Source organism: Dipodomys spectabilis, unplaced genomic scaffold (genome assembly GCF_019054845.1).
Source record: "Dipodomys spectabilis isolate Male_0828 unplaced genomic scaffold, ASM1905484v1 ptg000233l, whole genome shotgun sequence".
NCBI classification, from domain to species: Eukaryota; Metazoa; Chordata; class Mammalia; order Rodentia; family Heteromyidae; genus Dipodomys; species Dipodomys spectabilis.
In genome coordinates, this window is record NW_024870910.1 from 6,525,179 (window position 1) to 6,552,500 (window position 27,322).

A 27,322-nucleotide genomic window follows, 5' to 3' on the forward strand; every position below is an offset into this window, starting at 1 on the left:
CTTCTCCAGCCCTGGAAAATAAATATCCCAATGCCCTCACCCCCCTACCAAAAGGTGGGGGGAAGGGAAAAGAGAACAAGCTCTGGGAAAGGTTCTTGTAGCGTTTGTGATCATGAATCCGATCCAGCTTCCCACACCCGGGTGAATTCTTTCTCCAGGACCACCTCTGAGATCTTAGCTCTGAGGCCTAGGTCCAGGAAGGAAAAGTCCACTGTGTGAAGAGGCAGGTGGGCCCCATCTCTTCGATGATCAGAATAAACTGGGAAACGTGGCCCTCTGAGCCAGCACGCCAGCCAGCCTCCTCGAATCTCACAACATGCTTTTACACACTGAACCCAACCTGGATTCTCGTTCCCAAGAGAGAGCTGGGAAGCATTCTGCCTGCCGGAAAAATGTAAGGGCAGGGACCGGACAGAGTTCCAGAACACAGCAGTTGCATTCCTGATGCAGATAAACTGACACTGAGGCCGAGGTGAGAGAGGCTGGGGGTGGGGAATGGTAAGCATGTTTATAGGATGAGATGATGTGAAGCAGACGCATTATACTAATCTTGTGGTCCCAGACCAGAGTCTCGTATGCAGAAGCAGCTGATGACACATTCATGAGGAACTAATCCCTTGGTCCGCACGCAGTGCTGGACAGGTGTGGATGGATGCGTGAGGCTTGGGCTAGAAAGGGGGGAGATGAACCACCAGGCATTTCCCTGGCTTCCTGGGGTGGGGGGGGTGGAAGCCAGTCTCTCAGGGCTGGGACTGGGGAGCAGTCACAAAGACTTCAGAATCTATAGAGCCCTAAGAGATCAAACCGAACGCAAGAGGCAAAACCTCTGCCTCTCCAGAGCAAGAGATGCTTGCCAACTTGGTCAAGGGGAAGCTAGACATAAAGAGTATAAAGCAGTCTGAGCAGTGGCCGTCAGAGAAGGGACTGAGGCCTGTGACAGGCAGCCAGCTGCCCACTTTCCAAGATCTCTCCAACTCCGCGAACAACCCAGAGACTGTCAGGGCTCATGTGGTCTCAAGCAAAGCAAAGGTGGGCTTCGGCTGAGAAAGCACGTGATGCACTTGCTCGAACCTCTGTGTACAAGCATCGACATAATGGACACCGTGGTGTGTATACTGGCAGAAGTGTGTATCTACACGTACGCGGATGTACACGAGTGCGTGGATGTGCGTCTGTGTGCCTTTGTGTGCCTGTGAACAAGTATCACCACATCAATATTATTAGACTACAAGATGAATGTAATTTGTACTACGTGAGCTTGAGCATCTGGGACAAAACACATCTCTGATCATTGCTTTGAAAAAGGAAATCATCAGTTCTGCCTCTGCCTGATCACAACATCACTCAGCCCAGAAATCGGCCTACTGAGCCCAGAAATCAGCCCACTCAATTAAAAAAAGAAAGAAAGAAACCAGTGTCCTCGGACGGAAGCATTCACTTCTCCTAAAGAAATACCCAAGAACTGATCAGGAGACTCTTCTTACTCATAGTACAGATGGGTCACCAAGGAGGTAGGACAATTTTAAAGAGAATCAGAATCAGGAAAGCCACAGAGAACTTGGTTTGGAGTAAGGCATTCTAGAATCTTCTGGTAAGTTTCCCAAATTGTCTGGGTCACGTTGAGGAACGGCACAGGTTCTGTAGGTGGCTGGGGAGGGCTGAAGGCCTCGTCTGGGATCTTGTGATTCAGCCCAAGTTTGCACAAAGGTTACAACCTCCGCATTCACGTTTCCTCGCCAGGCCGCATCTCCATGCCGCATCTCACAGGAGCGGAGCTGAGGAACGAGTGCTTGGGAGACAACTGCATTCTCCACCCAGGAGAAGAGGACCCGAGGACTGAAGGAATCACCCGCACATCCGGACACCCTGGACTCATGCACATCCTGCAGGTGCACCTGGCCACTATCATCCCCTTCCAGCTCCTGGGCTTCATTAGAAGCCACGGGCGATATGGGGAGCCCAGAGCCATGCTCACGGACTCCGGGCAGTGCACAGACGAACTGCCGCCGTGCTGTCGTTTCGAGAGTGCTTTGATTTGTAGCTGCCTCAGAGGAGATCACCTCTGCTTCCTGACTCAGCTTTGAGCTGGGCTCTGTACCAGGGTCAGAGCAAAGTCAAAGATCCCTTCTCTCTCTCTCTTTCAGGTTCAGACCCCAGAGGTGACTCTTGTACCGCTGGAGGGTGAAAGGTCCTGGAAGGTGAGAGCCGGGGAGTGGGGAAGGGCAAGGGGCGGTTTGTGGGGGGGGCCGCAGAAGCTTCCCGCCGGGATTAACAGGGACGCCAGACACGCATGTGAATGAGGTCTGCTAGAACACGCACGCACGGCACCGAGGTTAATCTAGACGTCAGCACCGGCTGACAGCGCTGAAATCACTCGAGGGCGAGGTTCCTCCACGAGTCTTAACACCACAGTTTTCTGCTCTGTGGGCCAAAACCTGCAGCACCAATTTTTCTCGGTGTTTGAAGTCCAAGCTGTTTGTGGGCCTGGGATTTACGACCTATTAAGACTCTTGCTGAATCTGAGAGGCGGGATTATCCATCCCAGGGAGTCAGAAGGGTGAGAGCCAAAGGAAGAGAAGGACACAGAAAGACGGCGTTCTTCACTGAAATTCACTTCTATACTGTGAATGGCTGAAACCGAATCACCTGGATCAGGCTGTTTCTTCAATGTAGAGGTAGATTCAGAGGCTACAGGGCAGGTTAAAAGGAGATAGAATATGGGCTGGTCTTCGGAACAGAAATATTGAGGATGTCCTATCCTTTAACATATTTAAAACTGATTTAAAAAAAATCTAAGTCTCAGGGAACTTAGATGAAAGAATAATCAGCAGGTTTAGACTTGATGATCGTGTGTACTTCTCACTGGCTCTTTGGGGTTTTTTGCATCCAAAAGAATGTCAGAATATGCAGTATCTAGCTGGGCCTTGAATCTACCTTGGGCCTCACAGAAAGAATGTAAAATTTTCTGATTGCCTAAAATGAGAACAAAAACAGCAACAAGGTCCTCTCATGCTATACTGAACCACAAAGCAAACCCTGACTGCCTAAGCATTTCTTGGAAGTAGAAGTTTGAATCCTCTTTCTTTCAGAAACTTCTAACTTTACTGGTTAGAAATATCTCTTGCAAACCCTGATATTAAACTGTAATACCGCATACAAAGCAATACGTCCCCTAAGATGGTTAAGAAAAAAAAATATAATTTACTGTCCTGCCTCTGGATGAGATTGACAAGCTTTCTGGCTTCTAGAGACCATCCTCTATTGCTGATGTCAAACCAGACCTTGCTCTGGCCTTGAGAATCCATTGTTTGCCAAGAGTGCTGGAGAATACGAGCTGTATTGCTTTTGTTGAGAACTCTACGGGAGCCCCTAATCTCCACAAAGTTCACAGGGAAAAAAAATAATATCTCAGTTGGTACATTAAGGTCTGGGTTGGAAAATGAACATTTTATAGGCAAATATTGTGTTCAGGGAGAGACTGAAGCTCTATCAAGAAGCCATGATTCACATCATCCTCCTAAAAGTAGAGAAAACCCAAACTCACAGCAAGACTCCAACACCCAGTGCAGTAGTGACTCAACTATTCCCTGAACCCACTGGTTAGCCAGCAACCCATCCGGTCCATGAACCCCCCTCCCCACCATGCCCACCCCCAAACCAAGAGGAAGGAGAGATGGTAGCTTCTGTGCCGTGACTCATCAGACAACCAGAAAGAATGACTTCCAGATGTTCGGACATTACTGTCAACAGGAATTCGTTCAGGGAGCAGCGAATGACCCATCTTTACAAGACCGCGGAGTTCCGGGCCAGAATCTCATTCCTGAACCTCTTCAGAATCTTCCCAAACATCTCTGAAACCAGTCTCCCCGACCCCCCAGACGTGGAAGGCACAAAGACAAAGCCTCAGATTGGAATCCATTCGCCAACTCCTGTCAGGCCCATCCAACGGATGGCTGTCGGCCCCCTTCCCTTAGGAGGACCCTGCCCTGTGGTGTCCGCGCCATTCCTGGACAAGCCCCCAATATTTCCTGAAGCCAGCACTGGTGTCAGAATACTGACAGCCACACCAGACATCTCCCTCGTGATCCTATTCAGTATCAGCTGAGATACTTCATGCGGTATCAAAGAAAATGGGGCTGGAGGCACCAAAGCCAAAGTGCCAGCAATTAAAGGTTTGCTCCAAGCAAACACCCTCGGGGAGTTCTAGTAGGCTGGCCAGCAAGCACGGCAGACCATGGGCATCTGGGGGGACTCTGAGGGCTGATCTCTGCACCGCTAGCCAAGAGGCATTTCTAGGCTTCAGACCCAGTCCCTGCCCTGGGACTGCCCCGAATCTCAAGACCACTCACTGTCACACCGCTACCCCAGCAGGGAGATCAGACCGTCTCTGTTTAGTTCAGAAAAGGAAAGGGGAGAAGCCATCGGGCCTTTCCCAGATGGAGAAGAATTTGGGTAAGAGTTTGCAATTCTGGTTCTAACATCATGCAATTAGCAGTTACAGGGAGAAAGGGAAAAAAAAAATCTCTTGGTGCTGGAGTTGAGATTGCCAATGGCTTCCAGGAGAAAGGAGCCTGTGTGTCTCCCTCGGTTAGACTGCTTTCTGCCGACTCTGAGCTTGACGGTGCTGAGTGGAGAAGAGGGCTGGTTGAAGAACTGCAGCCCGGTGCACACGTCACCCTTTGAAGAGCACAAAAAAGCAGGCTGCCCGGCTCCCAGGGCCCGTGTCCCTCAAACCACCTGCTGCCTCACCTCCCCGACTCTCTTCTTCTCAAACCCTTTACCTCACGCGGAGAACGTTTCTTCCTCTCCTCCCTCCCCTGTCCTTTTAGTTCTCATTTCTAACAAACAAGGCGGGACCAGAAGATAGTTTTGTGTAGTAGCGGAAATGTCTGGGTGCTGACGGGTCTGACCTGTGAAGAGGTGAGCTCATTCCGCTGCGGTCCTGGGCGGCGAACAGCAAAGCCAGGAAGGCTGCCAGGGTCTGGCTGAGCGTGGCTGACTTACTGTGACTTCTGGGTTCTTCCTTGCACAGCCCGGGAAAACTGACTGACGCTCCCGGGTGGGCGTTGGCTCCCGTAGTTAGCACCCGAGACGCCCCCACTAGTGTGTTTCCACGAGAGAGAATCACCAGAGAAGAAAGCCACTGCTGAGCTTGAACCCGGGACACCACGAGCCCCCCTTCGCCCCCATGGGGAGGCCCTGGGGGGGAGGGGAGGAAACATGGGTGTGAGTTGGCGGAGAAGACACAGTCCTTCGTCTGTTGACTGGAAGAAATTTAGGGACCTGCAAGGCCCCCCCAGGCCCCTGGCTCATGCTTCAGAGCCCCCCTTAGCAGGCAATCCCTGGCTCTAGTGCCCTGCTCCATGACGAACTCCATGAAGTCACACACTGGTGCTCCGTGTCGGGGGCAAGGGGGGAGCCCAGGGGGACCCCCGCACAGCCACCTGCAGTCACCGTGGAGCTGGCGTTAGGCTACGCTCTCAGCGTGCATCTAGCATGCTCCTTCCTGATATAGATTTGTTTGGGGGGGGGCAGGGAGAGGGGAGGAGTGGACCGCAGAGGCCTGGGGGAGGGGACACGGGGGGGGGGGCAGGGGGTAAGACTCTTTAAAAAGCAAAAATAGCCGGGCGCCGGTGGCTCACGCCTGTCATCCCAGCTACTCAGGAGGCTGAGATCTGAGGATCGTGGTTCAAAACCAACCCAGGCAGGAAAGTCCGTGAGACTCTTATCTCCAGTAAACCACTAGAAAACCGGAAGTGGCGCCGCGGCTCAAGCGGTAGAGCGCTCGCCTTGAGCTGAAGAGCTGAGGGACAGCGCCCAGGCCCAGAGTTCAAGCCCCACGACCGACCAAAATAATAATAATAAAAATAAATAAATAAATAAATAAACTGCTTTTCCGGTAAGGAGGAAATCTAGGAGGGGACCAGAGGAGAATGAGACCAAATGTCCCCCCCCCTCGCTGCCCCCCCTCCCGCCCACCTCCCCAACTTAAAGGCGTCTCAGACATGGACTCTAAGGCGTCTCAGACACATCAGACTCTTCGCTCTTTAAGACCCGAGTCAGGACGTTATCACTCGGAACCCGCCCCAGCTGGTCCGTCCCCGCGACGCATGGTGGCTAAGGGACGCACTCAGGGATGAGGTCCTGGGACCAAGACACACACGGAATTCCACATACCCTTAGAGCCCGAAAAGGCGACTTGGATTTCCGTGGCCGCTACTCTCCGTCTCCTTTGTGCTCCATGTGCTCCTGAGGTTGGCGCAGAATGCGTACTTGGGCGGGGGGGGGGGGGGGGGGGGGTGAGGAAGGAGGACGCCCCCTCCCCCCCGGCCCTCCCCCGCCCCCACTCTCGCTTGTACTTCACAGGTACCGGCTCATGGCGGACACGTCAAAGGCCAAGACCCACAGGCCGTATGGAGGCCCCTGGGCCTCAGAACACAGCAGCTGGACAGTCCAGTCTGCTCGGATTTCTTTGTTCACTGGGGACCTCACCTCCTTTGATGCGGCCAGCCGACTCCGTGGCCCTGAGCGGATGCCCCTAGCACGTTCTCTGAGTCACAGTTGCTCATCAGCCTCTGACCCATTTCTTCTCCCCCCCCCCCCCACCTTCTCCGCAGCCCATCCCTCACCACGCAGTTCTAGAAATGCAAAGCTGTCTGGGATCTGCGGTGGAAAGGACACCGAAGAAGGGCGCAACCGGAGTCCCGGGGCGTCCCGTCTAACCAGAAGCGACTCCCGCTCCGGCCTCTGCCCCGCACGCCTCTCCCTGAGCTGGCCGGGTTTACTAGGCGGTGCAGATCCACCCAGCACCCGCTGCTTCCACACAGACTGAGGGCCCCGGGCCGCCATCGGTGGCAAGAGAAGCGATCGCCCCGCCAGGCCAGCTGAGCAGCCCCCCTCATCCCTGAACCCCAAGCCATGGCTACCCCCTGAGCACAGCTCTTTTCTATTTGTGAGTCACAAAAGAGGAGGAAGAGGAGGGAAGAGGAGGAGGAGGACAGAGGAAGCAAAGGAGAAGAGGCAGGAGGAAGAGAGAGGAGCAGGAGGAAGAGGAGGAAAAAGAAGTCATGAGCCACCCCCGCCACCATCACCGCCACCACATGCACATCCTTCAGTCCTGACTCCATCCTTGAGCTTCCTCCTACAGACCAGAACGATCTGGCTGCAGTCTCTTGAGCTGCCAGCGTGAGGGGTCCATCCGAGGCTCCCAGGAGGCTTTGGCTGGGAGGAGGTCCGTCCATCAGGTGGCTCTGTGCTTGGGTGAGGGGCGGCTGGGCGCCCTGCGGGGAGGGAAGGGGGGCAGTCTGGCCTCTCTTCCACGGCAGGAGGGCTCCGGGCAGTCAGGCTGTTGGCTCCCAAGGTCATTTCATTGTCGTGTGAGAAGAGGCCCAGCGTTCTTCCCTTCTGTGATCCTGACCCTCAAGGGACGGGGGCAGGGGGACTGGCTCAGGGCCAGGTGCTGCCTTCCGAGCACAGCCCTGGTTAAGGTGCCACGGGCCCTGGCCACTCACTGGGCTGGACAATGGACAAACATCACCTTTTCCCCCAGCCCTGCCCCCACCCCCAGAAGCTCCTGCCCCTCCCCCAGCCCCAGCCTGTAAAAGCGATTTCACAACAGCTCAAAGGCAGATGCATCCATCCTTCCCCGGGGCTGGCTGGAGATGTGAGGAGAATGCCAAGGGGGGAGGGGGTGCAGGTGGCCGAGCTGCTGGCTCCCCAGTGCCACCACCTAACTCCCTCCCACCAAACCCGGATTCCCTTCCAGGGGAAGGGTGGGGGGTGAAAACCAGGATCTCTGGAAGCCAGGAAGAACTAGAGAGGCCCCTGGGGCCTATCTCACAATGAGCTGCAAGCTCTGGGCAGTCAGCACCCCAGCACCCCGCAGGCTGACAGCAGAGGACGTAGCTGGGATCTGCTTCCAACCTCCCCTCTCCACTGGGACCTGGGAGCAGAAGGTGGGACCCAGGGCTCTTCCCTGCCATAGACAAGCACGCTGGCGTGGGCCTGGGGGAGGCTTTGTCTTCTGTGGTTCTGTAAGTCCTGCCAAGTCCAGTCCTTTAGATCTGGAGGGTGGAAGGACATATTCCTTTGGAACCTGGTAAGGTACCGGCACCTGGTTTGCTCAGGGAAATGGGGGAGAGGAATTCGTTCTTACCATTTCCCACCCCCCTTAGGTTGTTTGTTTGGTGTTTACCCGTAGGTGCCATCTTTGATTTGCCAAAGCATATATATATATGTATATGTGTGTATGTATATATATATATATATATACACATATATATACATATATATATATACACACATATATATACATATATATATATATATATATATATATGCAATACTTGGTAGAATAGACGAAAATCAGAAAATTATCCCAAAGTGAGATGTTCCCAAAAAAAAAAAGGCTCCTTTTCTGTTGTCATTTCTTGGCTGGGCACAGTCCGTGGTCTGTGCCGGTGCCCACGCCGCGAGGAGAGTCAGGAGCCACAGGTTGCTCAGCAGAGGTGGCCCAGCACCACCCTAGCCACACCCATCCCCAAAAGAAGATTGTCTCGTCAAGGTCAAGGTCAAGGTCATCTGCTCCAAAAAGCCGGAAGCAGCACAAGCCACAGCTTACAACGCCAAGGGAATTTCATCTGCATCAATAATTAATAATAATAATAATATTTAGAAATTTTTTTTTCTTTTCCCTCAAGGTGTTAAGAGTCTTCGGGTTTTCTGTATCAGCAGCTTCCCTCTGTACTGGAGAAGGTATGTCTCTGTAGATATAGATAGTTAGATATATAAATATATATATATATATGTATATATGCCAAACTGCCTTACAAGGTTGTTGGTGTTTTTTTTTTCCTTCTTTTTTTTTGTTTTGTTTTCCTTTGTCAGTGTTGTATGTGTAGCAGGCACTTGAGTTTATATGAAGATGGTCTTCGGTGAGGATGGGAAGAGAGGAGTTGGGGGATGTTGGTGGTCGGGAGGACGTGAGGCGGGAAGAGAGGAGGCAACGAAGTGAGGGAGTCTTGATTCCCCCGGCCGCCACTAGCCGAGAATGTCCAGGTAGATCGGGGTGGCCTTGCCCAGGGCGTGGAGGATTTTGTAGATTTCCTTAATATTCAGTCGCTGGTGGGGTTCTCTCTGCCAGCACCCCAGCATGACGTCATACACCTCTTTGGGGCAGACCCGAGGCCTCTCCAGGACCCGGCCTTGGGTGATACATTCAATGACCTGAAAAAAGGAGCAGAACAAAGACGTTGCATCCACAGCCGGCCTCGGCTGCTCAGCAGAAGGCCGCAAGTTCACTGATGAGCCCCAATGAAGGCTAGGAGCCGCTGGTGCCCGGCCTTCAGGTTACTTTTAACTTCACTCTAACCCTATCACTGTATACCTTGAAACTACTTAAGTCTGTAGTGTGGTTTCCAGATTGGCTGTGGAGATGTCTAAAAACAATTAAAAGGGCACAGAATAATCTAGTTCAATAGCTTGCGTTTTGAGCAAGAGAAGAGGTGGGTGCGCGCGCGCGCACACACACACACACACACACACACACACACACACAGTCTCTGTCTTCTGATGCCTTTGTCCCTGCACTAGACCTGACCTAGAATGGCCCATCAAGCTACCCTGTCTCAACCCACTAGACTCATTCCTTTGCTGGCCTGGTAGATCTCCAACTATCAGTATCTGAGCCCCATTTCTACCTTTATTACCTTTTAGCTGCATGGAAAAAGGAGCCATTCAAACTGCAGTAGCAGCTACTAACCTAAGATCAAAGGCACTCAGTAGCATCTCTTCTAATGTGGCACCAACCGGGCTGTCGACACCATGGGGAAACCCATTAGCGGTGACCGCCGGGGCTCACCTGCTAGGTGAGTGGAGCAGAGGGGTTGGCTGGGGGCTGGAATCCAGCCTTGGAGGTCAGAGGCCCACCAGACAGGCTCGAAAGAGACTGTGTGTGCCCCATCGGCTCCTCTGAGGTGGCTCAGGTGTCCTGGATGAGCGTTTGGCTGCCACCAGTAACACTCCCCGTGGGGGCCTCTCTTCCTTCCCTGGGCTGCGTTCAGGTGCAGGTTTGTGTGCATATTATGCAGGCAATGCACCCATGTACCAGTGTGCTTCTGTGTGTGTGTGTCCCATTCCCCAGGACAATAGTAAAAAAAGAAAAAGAAAAAAAAATTGAAACACCATGGTAAGTGGGTTCACTCCTTATTGGAAACAGATATTCCAAGTGTTTCACTCCACTTTGGGAAATGCGCTTGGGCCTGAGTAGTTGTGGAATGGGAAGGTATCCCAGACATAAAGAACTGCCTTCTTTTCCATCTCTGAAATTTGCGTAAGTGGTCAGGATGCAAGGAACACAGCTTCCAAGAGAAAGACACTTTCTTGACTATTAAAATGAGATTTCAGTTCTAAAAGGCCCTAGTGTTTACAGTTTTCTAGGGAAAAAACAAACAAACAAACACAAGACTATGAAAAGATAAACAGTTTTCTACAGGTCAGCCAGTGTGGAAAGCTGAGACTCTTACCACCGGTGAACTGCCCAGAATCCCCAGGGCAATGCGGGCATGCTCAGACCATAACTGAGAAGCCTCTGAGACCCCCCTCACCTCTGGGGTCCTAAGCAGTCAGCCCCTCATGGTTCTGAATGGTCTTAGCAGATGCTTTGTGACAATTACTAGGTTACTCAAGCATTTGGGGGAAGTACCTGGTGCTAAGTGTTAGCTGTTATCAAACATTAATTTAATAACATTGTTGTTGTAGGTTAAAAGTGTACAATCACAGCATGTAGTTCTCACTGTGCTTACAATTACCTTTTATTCCCATCAGCCTACATTTCGCTATCGATGGCACCAACTTGACCTTCTTCATTTGTTTATCCAGTTAACCCAGGACCTTCTGTGCTAAAAAACCTTTGGCAGCCCAGATTATTTGGGCCCTCTAAGTAGTATTTCTATAAGATGGCACATTGATTAACAAACAAAAAAAACCTACTAATTGTTCTTTGTCATCGCATTCCAGCTTTGTGGTACCTGGGAGTGTTTTTTGTTTTGGGGTTTTTTTTTTGGTGGTAATGGGGCTTGAACTCTGGGTCTGGACACTGTCCCTGCACTCTTCAGCTCAAGGCGAGTGCTCTACCACTTGAGCCACAGAGCCACTTCTGGTTTTCTGAGTGGTTCATTGGAGATAAGGGTCTCACAGACTTTCCTGCCCGGGTTGGCTTTGAACCGCGATCCTCAGATCTCAGCCTCCTGAGTACCTAGGATGACAGGCGTGAGCCACCAGCACGGGGCTCCTGGGTGGTTTTTAAGTGTAGCTGAACGTTCAGAACTGTAGATGTCTGATGTTGTGCTCTTTTTGACACACTGCACCACCAGTCCTCCTGGTACCATCTATTTTTCCCCATTAAGAAACCTTCTCTTCTCCATGAGAACACATTCCCTCCTGCCTGACGGTTCCTACGGCCTGGCCTGCAGCGTATCTTATCATATCATTGATGTATCTCCCGCCTCAAGGCTCCCCCCGCCGCCCTGGCTCCTTTTGTACCTCTGTGTTGGAGAGCTGGAACCAGGGCTGCTTCCCGTAGGTGAAGATCTCCCAGAGGATGACCCCGAAGCTCCACACGTCACTCTCCGTGGTGAACTTCCGGTACATGATGCTCTCGGGGGGCATCCAGCGGATGGGGAGCATGGTGTGTCCCCCCACCTGCAGGGAGGGCCGAGACAGAAGCACACAGGAGCGGTGACCGGCCGGCCGGAACCAGTCACACCTGCCTGCGCTCTCCGGACCCCGCCCCTTCTCCCACGCACCACATTCTGAGGTCTCCATGGCTTCAAGTAGCTTGGGATTAGACCCTGACAGTGGACACGGAGGGGGTGGGGTGGGGGGAAACCTCGTGGAAATGGTTAGGCTCCTGAACACCACGGGGAGTGGGGGGATAGGGGAGGAGAAGGATGACAGGGGGAGCTGAAGCCAGGCAGAAGGGTTTAGAATCCAGCACTATGGTGAAGTCCTCCAGAGAGAAAGTCCACGGTGGGGGACGGGGGAAGATCGGCATCCGTAAGGACCATCAGGTGGTGGAGCATTCACGGATGTCACCAGACCCCCTCGGGCCAGGTGGAGAGGGAGGGCTGACCGCCGCACGGACAGCTGAGCGGTAGAATTGGGGCTCGCGCTTCCCTGGGGACAATCTCACATCTCTCCCCACCGTGTAGGAGCCGGAATTGCAGATGAAATGAGAGAGGAGAGACAAAGACATGGAAGCATCTACGCTACGAAGACAGAAGGTGGCTCGCGTTCACTCGCGTTCTCGGGAAGATCTTGAGGGCCAGTAAGGAGACAGCCCACGGGGGACACCGGTGACGTGTGGGCTTGCCTACGCATCAGGCAAGGTGGAGATAATACTCAGGGCCACCTTTCCAGAAATCCTCACTGCCAGGCAGGCTAGACAGGACGGACGTAGAAAGGAATCCACAGCATGTTTTCCAACCAGGGAGCAAATCGCGTCCTCCCTTCGGAGACCAGAGCAGTTGCTCTGCCCGGGGAATGTGTTGGTATAAGCGCACTTAGCACTGCTAAGAGGAGTCTTCCACAAAGATCATGTGGCACACCGAAGACACGAATTCTCCTTCCCATAGAGAACCGCGTGGAAGAATAACGAACACACTAAAAAAAACACAAATGCTGTGGGATGGGCAAGCTCAGTGCTAAAGATGGAAGTCCCGTGAGGTGCCCTAGAAAACTAACAGGTAATCCTGGTTTGCCAAAAAATGGTTTGCTAGCTGGAATTTGGTCATTGTATAGCTCTGTTCAGGGTATGGAAACAACCGGAGGTGTCGTTTGCTCTCAGAGAAGCAACAGTTCAGAAATCCCACTACGGGGGCAGCCTTTCATAAAATCGAAGGTCATAAACTGATAGAGGGTGCATTCTAGAAAAACTAAGGGTGGGGGGGGAAATGCAAGCTATCCAATGACTTGGAATATAAGCAACAATACAGAGCCAATAAGCTATAAAAGTCAATTTAAGCCTAAATAATGGTCCCTAGTTTAGTTGCAAAAGGTAATTTAATACTATGTATTTTACTTCCTGTCAAACTGACATGTTCACCCCGGGATGCAGTTTCCAGATCATCTCAAGCAGAAGTGCTTGAGTAGGTACAGACAGAAGTACTTAAAAGCCTGGTGACATCTTCACCCCTTTACAGATACTGATCAGCTGCTGAGGGTAAGTTTAAATGTAAATATGCCTGCTAAGATTTTTAATGTGGCTTCTAAAAAATCATAGAAATAACATCTATATCTTCTTAACCAATTTTAGGAAAAGTAAAGCAAAAATCTGTAGCTAATTGACCCAAAAGACTACAGATAAAAGGAAGTAGAGTCAGGAATAGAAAGTACAGACTAGAAATAACGTTTACAAGGAATCGCTACAGACAACATAGGGGAAAATGACAAAAGAAAAACAAGATGTGTTTTCTGTATGTATCAACTAAACTAAAACGGAAATTAACCACACCAGGGAAACCTTTTAACAGGTTATCTCCAGGTAATGAAGAATACTATTGTTAAAGAGAAAATATTAAATTAAAGATTATTGATTGCAATACTAAATTCCTATTCATTGAAACCTATGGGATATACTAAGTTGTTTTTAGGGGGAAAAAATCATTTGATCATTCACATTTAAAATAGCTAAAATATAACTAAGTTTCAAGGACAAAACTAGTAAAATCTAAAGACAAATTAAGAAAGCAAGAAGAAATAATACAGATGCTGATTTTGCCTTAAAAAAAATAGCAAAACAAAGAGACAAAAGAACCAAAAATAAGCTTGACCCGCACAAGTAATTGCTATTCTTTGAAAATGCAGCAAGGTTAGAAATCGATGCAGAAGAGCCAAACATAACATGCGGAGGGTAATATAACAATAAGTTGAAAAGATGCCATCATTGAGTCACTAGTAAATTTGAATACAGAGTTGAGGAAAGTAGAAAACTAGAACTAAGATGACTGATAGTAAGACATATACATTAAAAGTACAGGGCTGGGAAGGTGGCTCAGTGGTGGAGCGCTAGCCTTGAGCTGAAGAGCTGAGGGATAGCGTCCAGGCCCAGAGTTCAGGCCCACAACTGGACCAAAAAATAAAAAATAAATAAAAGTACAAAGTCTAGCTCGTGTCATAAGTGAGGTCTATCTAGTAACATTTTCTATCCCATTTACATTTTTCCAAATCTAAAAAAGTGACTGTCTAAGCCCATCTCTGTGGCTTTAATCTTACCCAAATTTAACCGACAGCCTGAGATAGATGAATACCAATAAAGGTATTTTAAACTATGTGTGAAATTGTCTCTTCTGGAAGTAGAGCCTCTGAATTGCGTAGCATCAATTCAACAACGTATCACCAGAGTCCCATAATAAGGTTTATAACAGAAATGCACAAAGGTATCAACCTGAGGATAGCTCCTGTTTCATCTACTATTAACAGGTAAAAGAAAACCATTCTTTTAAAAAGATTCTCAAAGTTTCCAAGACACTTTTCTGATTAAAAGTCCTAATCTATTTAATTTAACCTGAAAGTTCAATCTACCATAATCAAAATGAGAACCACCAATGGAATAGTGTATGAAAACTGACGAGGTGAATCTGAATTTCACCGAGAGCTGCAAATACTTGATCGGAGGTACTGGGAATCAAACAACAGATAGAAATCTGCTCTGTCGCAGAGTGAAGCATTTTGTCAGGTTACCTAATGAACACTCTGTTTTGGCATAGGGGTAGACAGATTTGTTACTGGGATGATCTAGAGAGCCTGAAACACAGCCACCTATAAATATTGGAATTTAATACATGGAATGAAGAGTTAGTAATTAAAGTGTTGGGACAATGAACTATTCATTTAAAAAAAATACACTTAGATACCTACCTCACACCATATACAAAAATCATTTCCAGATGGATTAAAGAGCTAAACATAAAAAAACAAAACAATAATAATATTAGAAGAAAACTTAACAAAGGTATTCGCATCAACCTCGGGAGCAGGGAATCATCCTACACAACACATTGGCAAAAAGCTATAAAAGGATAAGATGTACAGACACAGCCCATGGAATTAAATGCACTTGCAAGGCGAAAGACAAAACCATCACAGTTAAAAGACAGGGACAAACATCGGCAGTAGAGGTAACAGACAAGGACTTAAAAACCCACATGACACGGAGGACTCCTTCGTTAGTCAGAAAAAGCCACGCGACAGAGACGGGTAGAGAGCGGATGACACACAGCGGGACTGCAGGCCGCCACACGCGTATGGAGAGACGGCAGACGTAATGCTGGATGTGATGTGAGGAGACATATCGGGATCGTTCTAACGCGGAAGGACCAGAGCGAGGATGAGGGTTGGGGGGGGGTCCTCTTTTCTCTGGGGAAGCCTTGGTGGAATGTGCCCATGTTAAGAGATGGCAAATCTCTTTGAACCCAGCAATTTCAGTCAGTCTTTTAAGAAAGTATTTGTTCATGGAAAAAAAAAAACACATTTGGTTGAAGATTTTTATTTCACTGGGGTTTTTTTTGTTTGTTTGTTTGGTGGGGTGGGATGGGGTGGTCCTAGGGCTTGAATTCAGGGCCTGGGTGCTGTCCTTGAGCTTTTGAACTCAAGGCTAGGGCTCTATCACGTGAGCCACAGCGCCACTACCAGCTTTTTGGGTGGTTAATTGGAGATAAGTCTCATGGAAGTTCCTGCCTGGGCTGATTTTGAATCACGATCTTCAGATCTCAGCCTCCTGAGTCGCTAGGAGAGCAGGCGCAAGCCACCGGTGCCTGCTTATTTCATTGTTTTTTTGAGAACAAAAATGTTCCTCACTGAAGGTACCTGAAATGGTTTGGAAAAAAAAAAAAAGCAATGTGGTCCAACTACAAGTGGTGATGGGTAACTATGTCCCAAAGAGTCATTGAGGGATTCATGTTCGCATTTTCATTCACGTAACTGAAAAGAAACGCACGCACCTGCGCAAACACACAGGGCACTGTCGACTCTGAAAAGTGCAGAGAGAAAGGTCTAGAAAGTGACCTAGCCAGCGTGGCCTCCTAGAGATGAAAACGAGCCTTTGTAACCACAGAGAGTAAAACACAAACAAAACCCGATTTCTACTGCATTCACGTCTGTGCCTTGTGAGATGTCCTGGAAGGTCATGTGTCCCGTCTGAAAATTCAGAGACAGAGAAGGAAAACCTCACATACGGACAAACAGAAACCAGGGACCTCATTTAAGTTCCGTGCACAAAGACAGGGTTTTTCTTAGAAAGAGCAAGGGAGAGGGAAAGAGGGGTTATGTTTGTGATGCACCAGGGTAGATGGTTCTGTGGTGTCTGACTTCTGAACTTCACGTGGAATAGAAGCCATTTCTTCTCTCCCGAGGAATCCTTTTAAATAATGCCACCTGCATGTGGTTACTGGTCGCGCCGACGGCTTTTGCTTGCCATCCAGGAGATGAAACCTCCAAGTTACAAAAGGAGACATTGTTTGGACGTTTTCAAGAAAAATAAATTTTTGCAAAGACTGTGTTGTCTTCTACAAAGAACCTCTGATGAGCACCAAACCTAACAGGGCTAGCTGGAGGACTAGAAGCTACTTCGCCCTCCCCTGGCAGTACCCAGCTCAGAACGCAGGGCATTAGGCCACGTGCACAGCCATCGTGACTTCAGTTATTTTGTTTTTCCTAGATAGAGCTTCGTGCTTCTTGACTAGAGCCAACCTCAGCGCACAATCCCCCTAACCCGTGCTTCCCAGGTAACAGGGATTACAGACGTATGCCCCTCAATAGGCCCAGCCTACCTTTTGTCCATTAATAGAAGCAATGACTTCATATTGTCCTGTAATGAATTCGGATAAGAAGCCAATAAGTGATGCCAGGCAGGTCACTCAACTAGAACTCCGAGGCTCCAGTCGCATTTCAATAACCTAACTCTCCTCCTCGTCTATCCGTGTGTCACACATAAAACTTCTAGGCTCTGGCACCCATAAAAACGGAAACGAGGGTAGAATTGATCCGGAATTGCCCTTGCTCGAACAATAAACAAGCTAATGAGTGAATACAAGGAGTCTCGGGGCTATAGAAGAGATGCACCCCTCCCCCCCCCCGATCATCTGCCTTACATCTTCCACCTGCACCGGAGGGTATGATGGACAGACATCATTTTTGATCAGAAGCCTGTTTCAGTGTAGTGGTAATGATCGTCCGTGCCCCACACCCTTACCATTTGGAAGCGTATGGTCACCGGACATTAAAAATTAAATTTAAATCTTCATACATATTTTTGTCGCCGTGAATTATGAGGGAATGGCCGATAAAAGGCCTTCGGGCATAAAAATAAATTACATAAAGATAAAATTCAGAGGGGTAACGGGAACGAACATATAAATTCAAGCAGAGGAAGGGGCCGGGTAGAGCAGGCTGTTTGAGAAATCGTTCATGTGTTTAATAGATGTTGTACCGAATCGCTCTGGTATTTGGAGTTCATTAGATGCATTAAAGAAATGATGGATTTTTTTTAATGTCAATGTTTACAATATCCTGGATATGGCAGCACTTGGCAACTACTTTAAAACCTGCTGGAGATTTGGGGGTGGTACCTCATCACGTTCGAGGGGCATGTGTGCTTCCCCAAAGTTCTTTGGGGGCTGTAAAAGCTGCGAGCGGCAGACCTACGGACTCCAGGTCTGAGCGTCTCAGTGCTGGGGGGGGGGGCGTACCCCACCAGCCTCAGCCATCCCTCCGCTGGAGAAAGGGGAGGGGAGGGGAAAGGTGGGTGCTGGGACTCCGGTTCTCCCTGGAGACAGGGGCTCAGTACTGTGCCTCCCCCAAAATCCTATTAGCCCAGCCACAGCTGCCTCTCTCCCCACCCCCCAAGCAAGCCTCTCCTGAACATCTCAGCTGAGTTCTAGAAAGTTCTCGGGACTCCCTGTCTAACGACAGACACCGGGAAGCAAAAGGCTGCCTCCCACGTGCGTGGAGGTTCTAACACACCTCTCCTCTCACCCGGCCCAGAAGACGCAGCGGAGACACAGGCAGCCATGTTCCAGACAGACAAAGCTCAGCCCCTGCCAAGGGGAGCTAGAAACCATCCTGGCCGCACAGTATTCCCGGAACCAAGGGAAGGATCCGAGTTCCCTCCGAGATCACCCATCCGCAGGATGGGGTTGAAGAGAAAGGAACAGCCATGCCCACAACAAAAATCTTTACCGCCTAATCAAAGGACTGTCGTCAGCTGCCACACCTAGCGTGGGGGGGGGGGGGGCTTGTGTCATGGATGACATGACCTTGGACGTGACCCACATCCTGCTTGCCCGGAGCTGGCAGATCTCACACAGGGGCGCCGTGCGGCGGCGGCGGCGTGTCCCCACCTCAGCACAGAGCCACAGGCCGCAGAGTCTAGTGATTTCAAGCGTGCGCTCCTGGGGACCGTGGCCGTGACACGCGAGGCCTGCCCGGCAAGGCTCCCCTGGCCTGGGCCTGGTGGAAAGTCTCCCGGGAATTTCTGGGAAGAAATCACCTAGACAGAGCCAGGAAGGCCCGAAGCCCTCCTCCGATGTGTCCCGTGCCAGCTTGGGAGCTTCGCCCAGGACTCCAGAGTATTCCAGAGTTGGCCGACACTGCCTTCCTGGAATGAGCCCCTCTCCCCAGCCTCCCTCTCCCCAGCCTCCCTCTCCCCAGCCTCCCTCTCCCCAGCCTCCCTCTCTCCCCAGCCTTCCTTCTCCCCAGCCTCCCTCTCCCACTACTGGTTCTTTCACCCTTCCCACCTACGTGGGAAACCTCAGCGCCGACTCCGTCCTCCATTCCGCCCTGGTTGCTCTCTGGATTTCTGGTTTGTCTTTGAAGGACTATTTCCCCCTCTCTGTTCCCTCCTTTGAAACCCCGTCCAGTTCCCCAAACCCAGGATCCTCAGAATCCAAGCTTTAACACGAAAGCTGTAGGCCAGGAGCCCGTGGGGCTGGAAGAGCCTTGGGAATGATCTCCCCCATCGACAGAGGAAATCTCGGCTGGAACGGAGGCAGTGAGCTGCCCAAAGTCACTAGAAATAGTAAATACTGCAGAGCTGAGCACTACAGGTTCCTCGTACTGTGCAGGTGGGTGGGTGCCTGGGGGTGGGGCTGAGGGCTTATTTGATTTAGGTCTACGATACACATAGGCCCAGGATGAAGACACCTGGTCCCCGGGGCGGGCAAACTCGCCCCTGAGATTACGACTTTCTCCACAGTGACATCAGACTTCTGCTCCCTCAAGTCAGAACTGCTCTCTTCCTTTGTGCTGCCCCCCTCCTCTTCCCAGAAACACGAAGCAGACCATCAGCCAGCTTCATGGGGACACAAATGGAAGCTTCCAGTCCCAGGTTGCAGAGAAAGACTGGCTCTAGCGTTGGTGCCTTGGAACAGGGCTCTGTGACAGCTTACGCACAGGGCAGTGTGCTCTGGGCAGGCTCCCAGGAGGAGGGGCTGTCTCCTCTGAGCCTCCAGCCCCAGGATCAAGAAAGGCCCCTGGAGTCTTCCCAAACGACGAGGAGTTAAGATCCAAGATGTTGAGCAGAATGAGCCTGGAGGATCAATGAACTCATTGTAATTCTCCCCGACTCTCTCACCTAGAGCAGTGCCGGCCGGCGGAGAGCCAGCTTCTCAGATGGAAGCTCCAGACATACACTCTCCATGACTTCTCTCATTTTACCCCCTTCCCAGATCCTGACACAACACCGGCTTCTGATCACAGACCTCATGGTTCTCTGCTGCCTTCGAGCAACATATAAATACACATTTGTGTATTTATTTATAGAGCAGACATTGCAAGTCCAGAGATGTGCACGGAAACATTACCTGACCTTTATTTTCCTTTCCAAATGCCTCGATTTTAGCCTGCACTAAAAATCTTCCCATTGGAGACAAACTTTAGAGAGGTTTGAAGCACTCAGTTCGCCAAGCAAACGATTCTGGAGGTCTACACCCAGCTCAGAGTCACAGCTCATGCCAGATTCAACCTACCCACCAGCCTTCAATGGCTCACCATAATAAATGCATAAAAAGAAGGCAGAATAAATATTCCTCATGACCCTAGATTTTATTATTATTATTATTATTCATACTTCAAGTGCTAACAGTGAGGTTCCAGTTTATATTCAGACTGAATTAGCAAAAAAAAAAATCATCTCTTTAAACAAGATTGACTTGGCTAAATACTTAGCTTCCCACTCCCCCTTCCCAAATCTAAGAACTATGATAACTGGTATTAAAAGTACAAGTATAGCCAGGCATGGTGGTTCATACCTGTAATCCTAGCTACTCAGGAGGTTGAGATCTGAGGATCACAATTCAAAGCCAGCTCAGGCAAGAAAGTCCATGAGACTCTTATCTCCAATTGACCACCCAGAGAAGCTGGAAATGGAACTGTGTGGCTCACATAAGTGGTAGAGCACTAGCCTTGAGCCCAAAAGCTCTGGGACAGCACGTAGGCCCTGACTTCAAGCCCCAGAACTGGCACCAAAGAGAAGAAACGGTGAACAAAGGGTGTACAAACGCAGCAGTGGTACTCACTAGACACTGTTTCCAAAATGAACTCTACAACTTGTGGGTGGGGACGGAGAGAAATACTGGGAGAGAGCAAAGGAAGGGGTGTCCAAAAGGAAATGTACTCATGACCTGACTTACGAAACGGTCACCCTCTGTACATCACCTTAACAATAACAATTTTAAAGATATTTAATTAGGAAAAAAAAAAAAAAAAGCTCAAGTACAGGTTGAGGAAACAGAAGCCAGAAAGGAAGAAGAGAGGAAACATACATAAAACGTGCAAATGTGCCAAGCTAAGCAACCTCCACACCACCAGCTCCCTGCCTTCCCCTTGTCATGTGAGGTGCTCAACAGGAATGCTTCTATTCATTCCACTCATCCCAAGGTTCCCAGACAACCTGAGCAGCAAACCCTCACAAGATGGCGGCAGCGTCTGCAGCTGGTGGCTGAGAAGTCGGGTTGGGGATCAACGGCTCCGGGCAGCGGTTGAAGGGAAGGCTCGAGCTGGAGGTCTTTTCTGGTTTTGTTTTTAAGTCGTGACTAGTAGCTAGGGGTGAAATGAAACGACTTCCAAATCGCTCCAAATTAATGTTTCCAGCTTGAGGGGGATTCTTCCCCCACTTTTGTTTTATGAACTGCCAACTGAGACACGCGAGGGAAGAAGAGCGGAAAGATGGGGGGGGGGGGGGGGCGCTGCACGCTTTAATTACTTCAGTGAAGACACCTAGCAACGCAGAAGGTGCCAACCGTGCGCCACCCCGAGGTAGAGGAGAGTTGGAAGGATCTCAGGAGAGGGCGGCTGTCTCTGCTGCCACCTCCCGAGCTGACTGACGTCTCTGCCCTAGAGGCTCGGAGGGGAGCCAGCCAACCAACGGATGAACGAATGAACGGACAGACTAAGATGTTTCACACACCAGAGCTTCCTTAAGAACTGAGTGCACCTCTTCACCCAACAGAGAACACAGGTGTTCCTTTGAGTCATGAAACCAGCCCTCTCCTAGGGAAGCAAGGATGCTTGGGGCCTGGGAAGAGGGACTTTGCTTGCAGGAACACACGTGAAGAGGGCTCCGGTGAGCCAGCACCTCTGGGTGGGAGGAGGGAGGGTCTTCAGTGTTCTGGAAGACCCCGGATGAAGGGAGGATGTAGAATCACGTTGAGCTGGGTGCAGGTCAGCTGAACTCTCGTCAGTTCTGCCAGGACCTAGCCTGGGGTTCTGGCAGCCCGCGTTTCCCTTTCCACTTCACGTCCACGTTCTCCAGGATGACCCGTGGGACAGGATCCCTCTGCGCTCATGAGGTTCTCCCAAAGCCTGGTTTTCTTACTTAGAGCTCCCGACCAATGCTTATCTCAAAGCCTTTCCTCAACGAACAGCTGATGTGGGAGAGGTGCGTGTGTGCAGGAGTATGTGTGTGAATTGTGTGTGTGTGTGTGAGAGTGTGGGCCTTCCATCACCGCCGCCTGCCTCATCCCTGGACTCCTGGCCTTGGTGTGTAAACTCCGTGGGCTGCGGGGAAGGGCTGCCCTCTCTGACCTTCCAGAATCATCTAGTTCCAGGACGCGAGGCTTCAGTGAAGCCGAGACTGGATGACCCCCGGACGCCCCTCCCGGCCCAGGGAGAAGGTTGGGATTCTGGGTCCTGCTCAGGCCCACACAGGCCCGCGGCTCCACACCTGCATCCCTGGGCGTCTCTCCATGGAAATGCGTGGGCCGAAGGCAGACACAGAAGAAACATGGGGCGGGGGTGGGGGGGAACCTCCACACATGCGGTGGGGGGAGGGGGAGCAGAGGAGCAGCTGCGCCCCTCCCCTCCCCCACAGCCCTACCTCTTGGCTGCTTCTTCAAGGTCGGAAGGGGCGGAGGGGAAGAGTGCTCCAAGGATGCCCAAAGGAGAAAGTCTCAAATGCTAAGCCAGTGCTCACAGCTGGATGGTTTTCAGTGAGTCCTCCCTCCCCCCTCCCCCCCCCACATTTCTATCCTGGTATACACGTTCAGTGTTTGCAAAAGCCCTCATCTCCTTGTATCTAACTAACTCTCTCTCTGTCGTCGCCCAGGTAAAAAGAGCATTCAGGTTTGTACCCTTGTCTCTGCAAGCCGGAGTTCTTAATAGCAGTCATCCAGGGGCTGTGCTAAGCTGCGTTAACGTCCACATAGTTAAAATACTTCCTCATTCATCCTTCCCCCTGTGCACTGGCTTTAGAAATGATCATTATCTACTGAGGAGGGAAGGGAGGCGAGAGGAGGGGAGGAGGGGAAGAGAGAAGGTGGGGACGAGGGGAAGGAAAAGGGATGAAGTATGTGATTCAAAAAAGACTGAACTAAGCCGGATCTAAGGCTCCTATTTCAATCGTCTCCTTCCAAGATCAATATCCTTCTGCCCTACCCCGTTGAAATCCTTGTTGGTTTCCAAGTTGAAGGTAGATTCATTAGTAAAGAAGGAAAAAAAGAATGTTTTAAGGCATGTGAATCGACGGGTTAGGGTGGTAGGTTGGGGAAAATTCTATTTAAATAAAAATACTCATAAAAGCTGAAGGGGGAAAATCTTCATTCAGAAATATCTAAAGATTCCCTGGGGAGTCTCTTCCTCAGTCTCCCTGCAAGCTCTTCTCTGTGCAAAGCCCAGCGTGACATGACTTCTTAGAGCCTAGCCAGGCCCCCGAGGACGGGTCTGAGTTCAAGTCTTCTCTGCTAAGCCTCTAGAAGCCCAGGGAATTCACCGTGTACTGCCTTGATTGGTCAGATTTCTATTTCCCATTATTGTCTCTTCTGTCTAATATCCTTGTCTCTGACAAAAATAAAGGGGGGGGGAAGGAGAAGAGGGAGATAGATGAAGGAATGATAGGAGGAAGTCTAAATGGAAATGAGAAGGAAGGAGAGAGGAAAGGAGGCAAATGACCCCCAGCCCGGCGCATCATGTCTTCGAACAAATCCCAACACCAGAAACAAGTCTTAAACCTGGACTTTGGTTGCTGGGAACACACCCCATTGCTTTTCGTGCTCGAGATAGACAGGGTTAAGTTCCCCATCACGTATAGCTAAAAAGAATTCTGGTAAAAACCCTGGGAAATTCCACTTTTAAGTCCTAGAACTGAAAAGGTCTTATTTTTAGAAACAAACCCCAGTAAATCAGAGCGGTTGAGGCCAACGCCAACCTGCACAGCAAAGACAGAGCTGTGTGTGAGCCTCTCTCCTGGGCAGGGCACCCCACAGCACAGTACCCGGAGGCCAGGCCTTCCCCCGCCATAAAGCATAAATCTGAACTGAGACTTCTGCCCCTGATCGAAGGGGGGAGGGGACTTCGTCAGCCAGATGCATTCCCCCATCCCTTCCCATCATCTTCTCCCAACTCCTACGCCCTGACGTGAACTTGAAGACCTGAGCTCTACTTCATTCCAGGAAACTCCGGTCACCCTGTGCTGGGGGCCTGCCCTGCTCGCGGCTCCGAGGTCTTCTGTCCATTCTACGTAGGTTCAGAGTGCAAAGGGGACTAGCAGTCCAGAGACTCACTGAGCGTTTGGTGGGCAGCGTTCTTCTCTTGGGTAACTCTCCCAGTGAAAACACACGGGACCAGCCCCGGGAACACCCCCCCAACCCCCCGGGATGACCCTGAAACCATGAAGACCTGAGATGCTGTACAAATTAGGAGGGATCTTGTATTCAGCCCAAGTGACCTCCCCGCAGTGATTCAAAGATATTTGAATCGCAGGATTTGGGGTAGCGACAAAATGGCGGAAGATGAATAATGATTTGCTCTTTAGCCCTTGAGTAACAAAGCGAGGGGGAATGGAACTAGCCAGGAGCCGTAGAGAACCAGAATGCAGCTGGGTAGCAACAACCTGGCCAGTGAGAAGAGCACGCAGGGGGACCCTCGTGTGCCCAGCACTTATTCCTGTGACTCTGGTGGTGTGCTGCCGAAGACCAGCACAGCGAGGGACGAGGGGTGAACTGTGTTTATAGAGCACTTATGGCGGATCTAAGAGAGACATGGCCTCAATGGGCCGTGAGATCCTGGGAAGTTAAGTTCTAGAAGTGAAGATCCTCCCTTAAGAACACGAAGAGGGGCTCTGTGTGTCTGTAACCTAGCCACGCGCTCAGGAGGCTGAGATCCTGAGGATCACACTTCAGAGCCAGCCGAGGCAGAAGAGTACGCAAGGCTCTACCTGTAGAATAACCAGCGGAAAAGCAGGACTGGAGGCATGGCTCAAGTGGCAGAGCACTAGCCGAGCAACTGCAAGGCCCCGGGTTCAAACTCTGGCACTGGCAAAATGACAAAAGAAAGACAAGAAGGAAGGGAAGGAAGGAGGTGGGGTGGGGAGGAGTTTGCTGACATTCCAAAGTAATTCTCTCTTGTAGCAAGTCTACCTTGTGCCTGTACACGTTATTTTATTTTTTGCATGTAATCTCGGGAGCCCGCCTTTTATATAAAGCAAGCTGCTGCCTTGCCTTTTCCTGTGAAGTACATGACAGCATCACAAGTAAATACAAGATTGCACAGTGAAGGATGAAGATTGCTGTGAAGGATGACCATACTCTCTGGGCCAGCGCCCTCTTGCTTCTTGCTAACAGCCACCCAAGATGGCATGCACTCTGTGGATTGCATTCGCAAGGGTAGATGGGGTTTGGAACGTCTCAGACCCAGCCCTGCACTCACCTCCGGCTGCATGCATGCTCCCCGTCCCTTTGCCCCGCACAGACTCCATGCACCTGCCAACCAGCTGATGTGCACGAACCCCAGGAGCCCTGGGCCCTGAAGTTCAGCTTCCAGCCCTGCATCCAATGGACGCCACCACCAAAAAGCTCACTGGCATGCCTCCACGTCCCACGCCAACCCCGTCCCAGAGACAGCACCACACTGAGAAGCAGCGGACATAGCTCTGCCTTCATGCACCATCAGCCAAGAGCCGCCCCAATACACGCAACGCGCAGGCCCGGCCCCTAGACAGCAACTGGGAGCCGCACCGGGAGTCCCTCCTCTCCCATTGCCCCGCTTCCTGTCAAGGAAGATCTGTGGGTGGATGCCGACGCTTACTGCTGAGGGGCAAGGCTTCACGCCTGGGCCAGCCTGGGTTTAAACCCAGGCCCTGAAAACTTGGTCGTTTTGTGTTTAGATATCAGCATTCGGATCCCATTTCATAGGAAGCATAGCACGCTCTTGGTGGGAGCGGTGTAGATTAAATAAATATGCCAGGCGCTGGTGGCTCATGCCTGTAATCCCAGTTACTCAGGAGGCTGAGATCTGAGGATTGTGGCTCAATGTTAGCCCAGGCAGGAAAGTCTGGGAGACTCTTATCTCCAATAAACTACCCAAAGAAAGGCAGAAGTGGAGCCATGGTTCACGTAGTAGAGCGCTAGCCTAGAGCAAAAGAAAAAAAATAAATAAAAAGCTTCAGGGACAATGCCCGAGCCCTGAGTTCAAGCTCCAGGATGGGTACAAAAGAAAAGTCATAGATAAATAAAAATAAAGTTATTCAAAGTGCTCCTATTCGATGGAGCATGCCCAGGACACCAGATGGAACAAGTATCTTAAGCAGTTCTATCTAAAACTGTGCCCATGTGTGCACATGCGCGTGCACACACACACACCTGTGCACACACACCACCACTCAGACCACCAAGCATGTGTCTTTCTCCTTCCTCCCTTTTGTTCTTCTAAGGACCTATCTTTCGCTAATCTACTCTACATTTAATCTTATCTTCTATTTTTCCCCATTGAAGGTGGGATTTTTATGGTCTGTGTCCCGGTTGTATTCCTTGCACTTAGAATAATTCAGGAGCTACAAAACATCACTGCGTGTCCTAAATTTATGTCCGTGGTCCCTATTTAATTATTAACAGCTTTCTCTAGAATTTCTCTCTAGAATTGCCCACCTTGAGACAATCAACTAGACACAATCATTTTTTTCCATCGGCTGAATGGAATTCATAAATGTGATCAATTTGGTACTTTAATAAAATCTGTCCAGTCCTGAAACTAAGAGTTTGACTGGGATATGATTGGAATACACATGGTAGTTTGGAGGCAGGAGAGGACACGCGGGCCTGGTAACGGTTCTGCTCACAGAACCTTCACAGGCTGCCCACATGCGGACACGGGCTAGCGGCGTCAGCACGGAACTCCCCTACACTTAAAGCCGGGTGTGGAAGCTCATGCTTGTAACCTTAGAGAATGGGAGTCTGAGATTGGCAGGGCCACAGTTCATAGGCCAGCCTAGGAGGACAAAACAAAAATCTTTGTAAGATCCCAGCTTATCCAATAAAATACTGAACACGGTCACGTCTGCCGGTCATCTCTGGAATGAGAAGACCGCAGTCCGGGCAAGCCCTGGCCAAAACAGAAAAGAAGAAGAAAAAAAGAAAGACAACAACAAAACCCTGTTCGAAAAAATAACTAAAGCAAAAAGGGCTAAAGCTAGAGAGCCTGCCTAGCAGGTAAAGGTCCTGATTCAAGCTCCAGGCTACCAAAAAAAAAAAGAAGAAAGAAAGAAAAGAAAACTCCTGAACTTGGATGTCAGTATTGGTAGCATTGGTATTGGTATTGGTATTGGTAGTATTGGTAGCAGTTCCTCTGTTAGATGAACTATTCATCTGTTAGAACCGGGGCATCCCCAGCTTAGTTTCCCCTTAACCAAACCCGGGGCGGAGTGAGTGGATGCAGAGCTGCGTGCCTCCAGGAGACCGTGCCCGCGGCCCACCTTGCGTGTTGGGGACCGGAGCCTTTCTCTTCCACGTGGACCCGGCCACGGTGCACCATCGGCCTTTGGAAACAGCCCCTGGCTGGT

The 27,322-nt window shown here is 50.4% G+C and overlaps 1 protein-coding gene across 4 annotated transcripts in view; it reads right to left on the minus strand.

Annotated features, from left to right (window-relative positions):
- Positions 1 to 9,039: 9,039 nt before the first annotated feature.
- Ntrk3 (neurotrophic receptor tyrosine kinase 3) overlaps positions 9,040 to 27,322 on the minus strand; it is a 231,840-nt gene continuing 213,557 nt past the window's right edge. For 2 of the 4 annotated variants that reach the window (XM_042698523.1, XM_042698522.1), the window contains 3 exons: positions 14,917 to 14,958; positions 11,542 to 11,700; positions 9,040 to 9,225 (listed from right to left, as the gene is read on the minus strand). In XM_042698523.1, coding sequence (XP_042554457.1) covers positions 9,040 to 9,225; positions 11,542 to 11,700; positions 14,917 to 14,958 — 387 coding nt within the window. The remainder of the gene's footprint in view (positions 9,226 to 11,541; positions 11,701 to 14,916; positions 14,959 to 27,322) is intronic. The other 2 variants (XM_042698525.1, XM_042698524.1) reach the window with 1 other exon arrangement.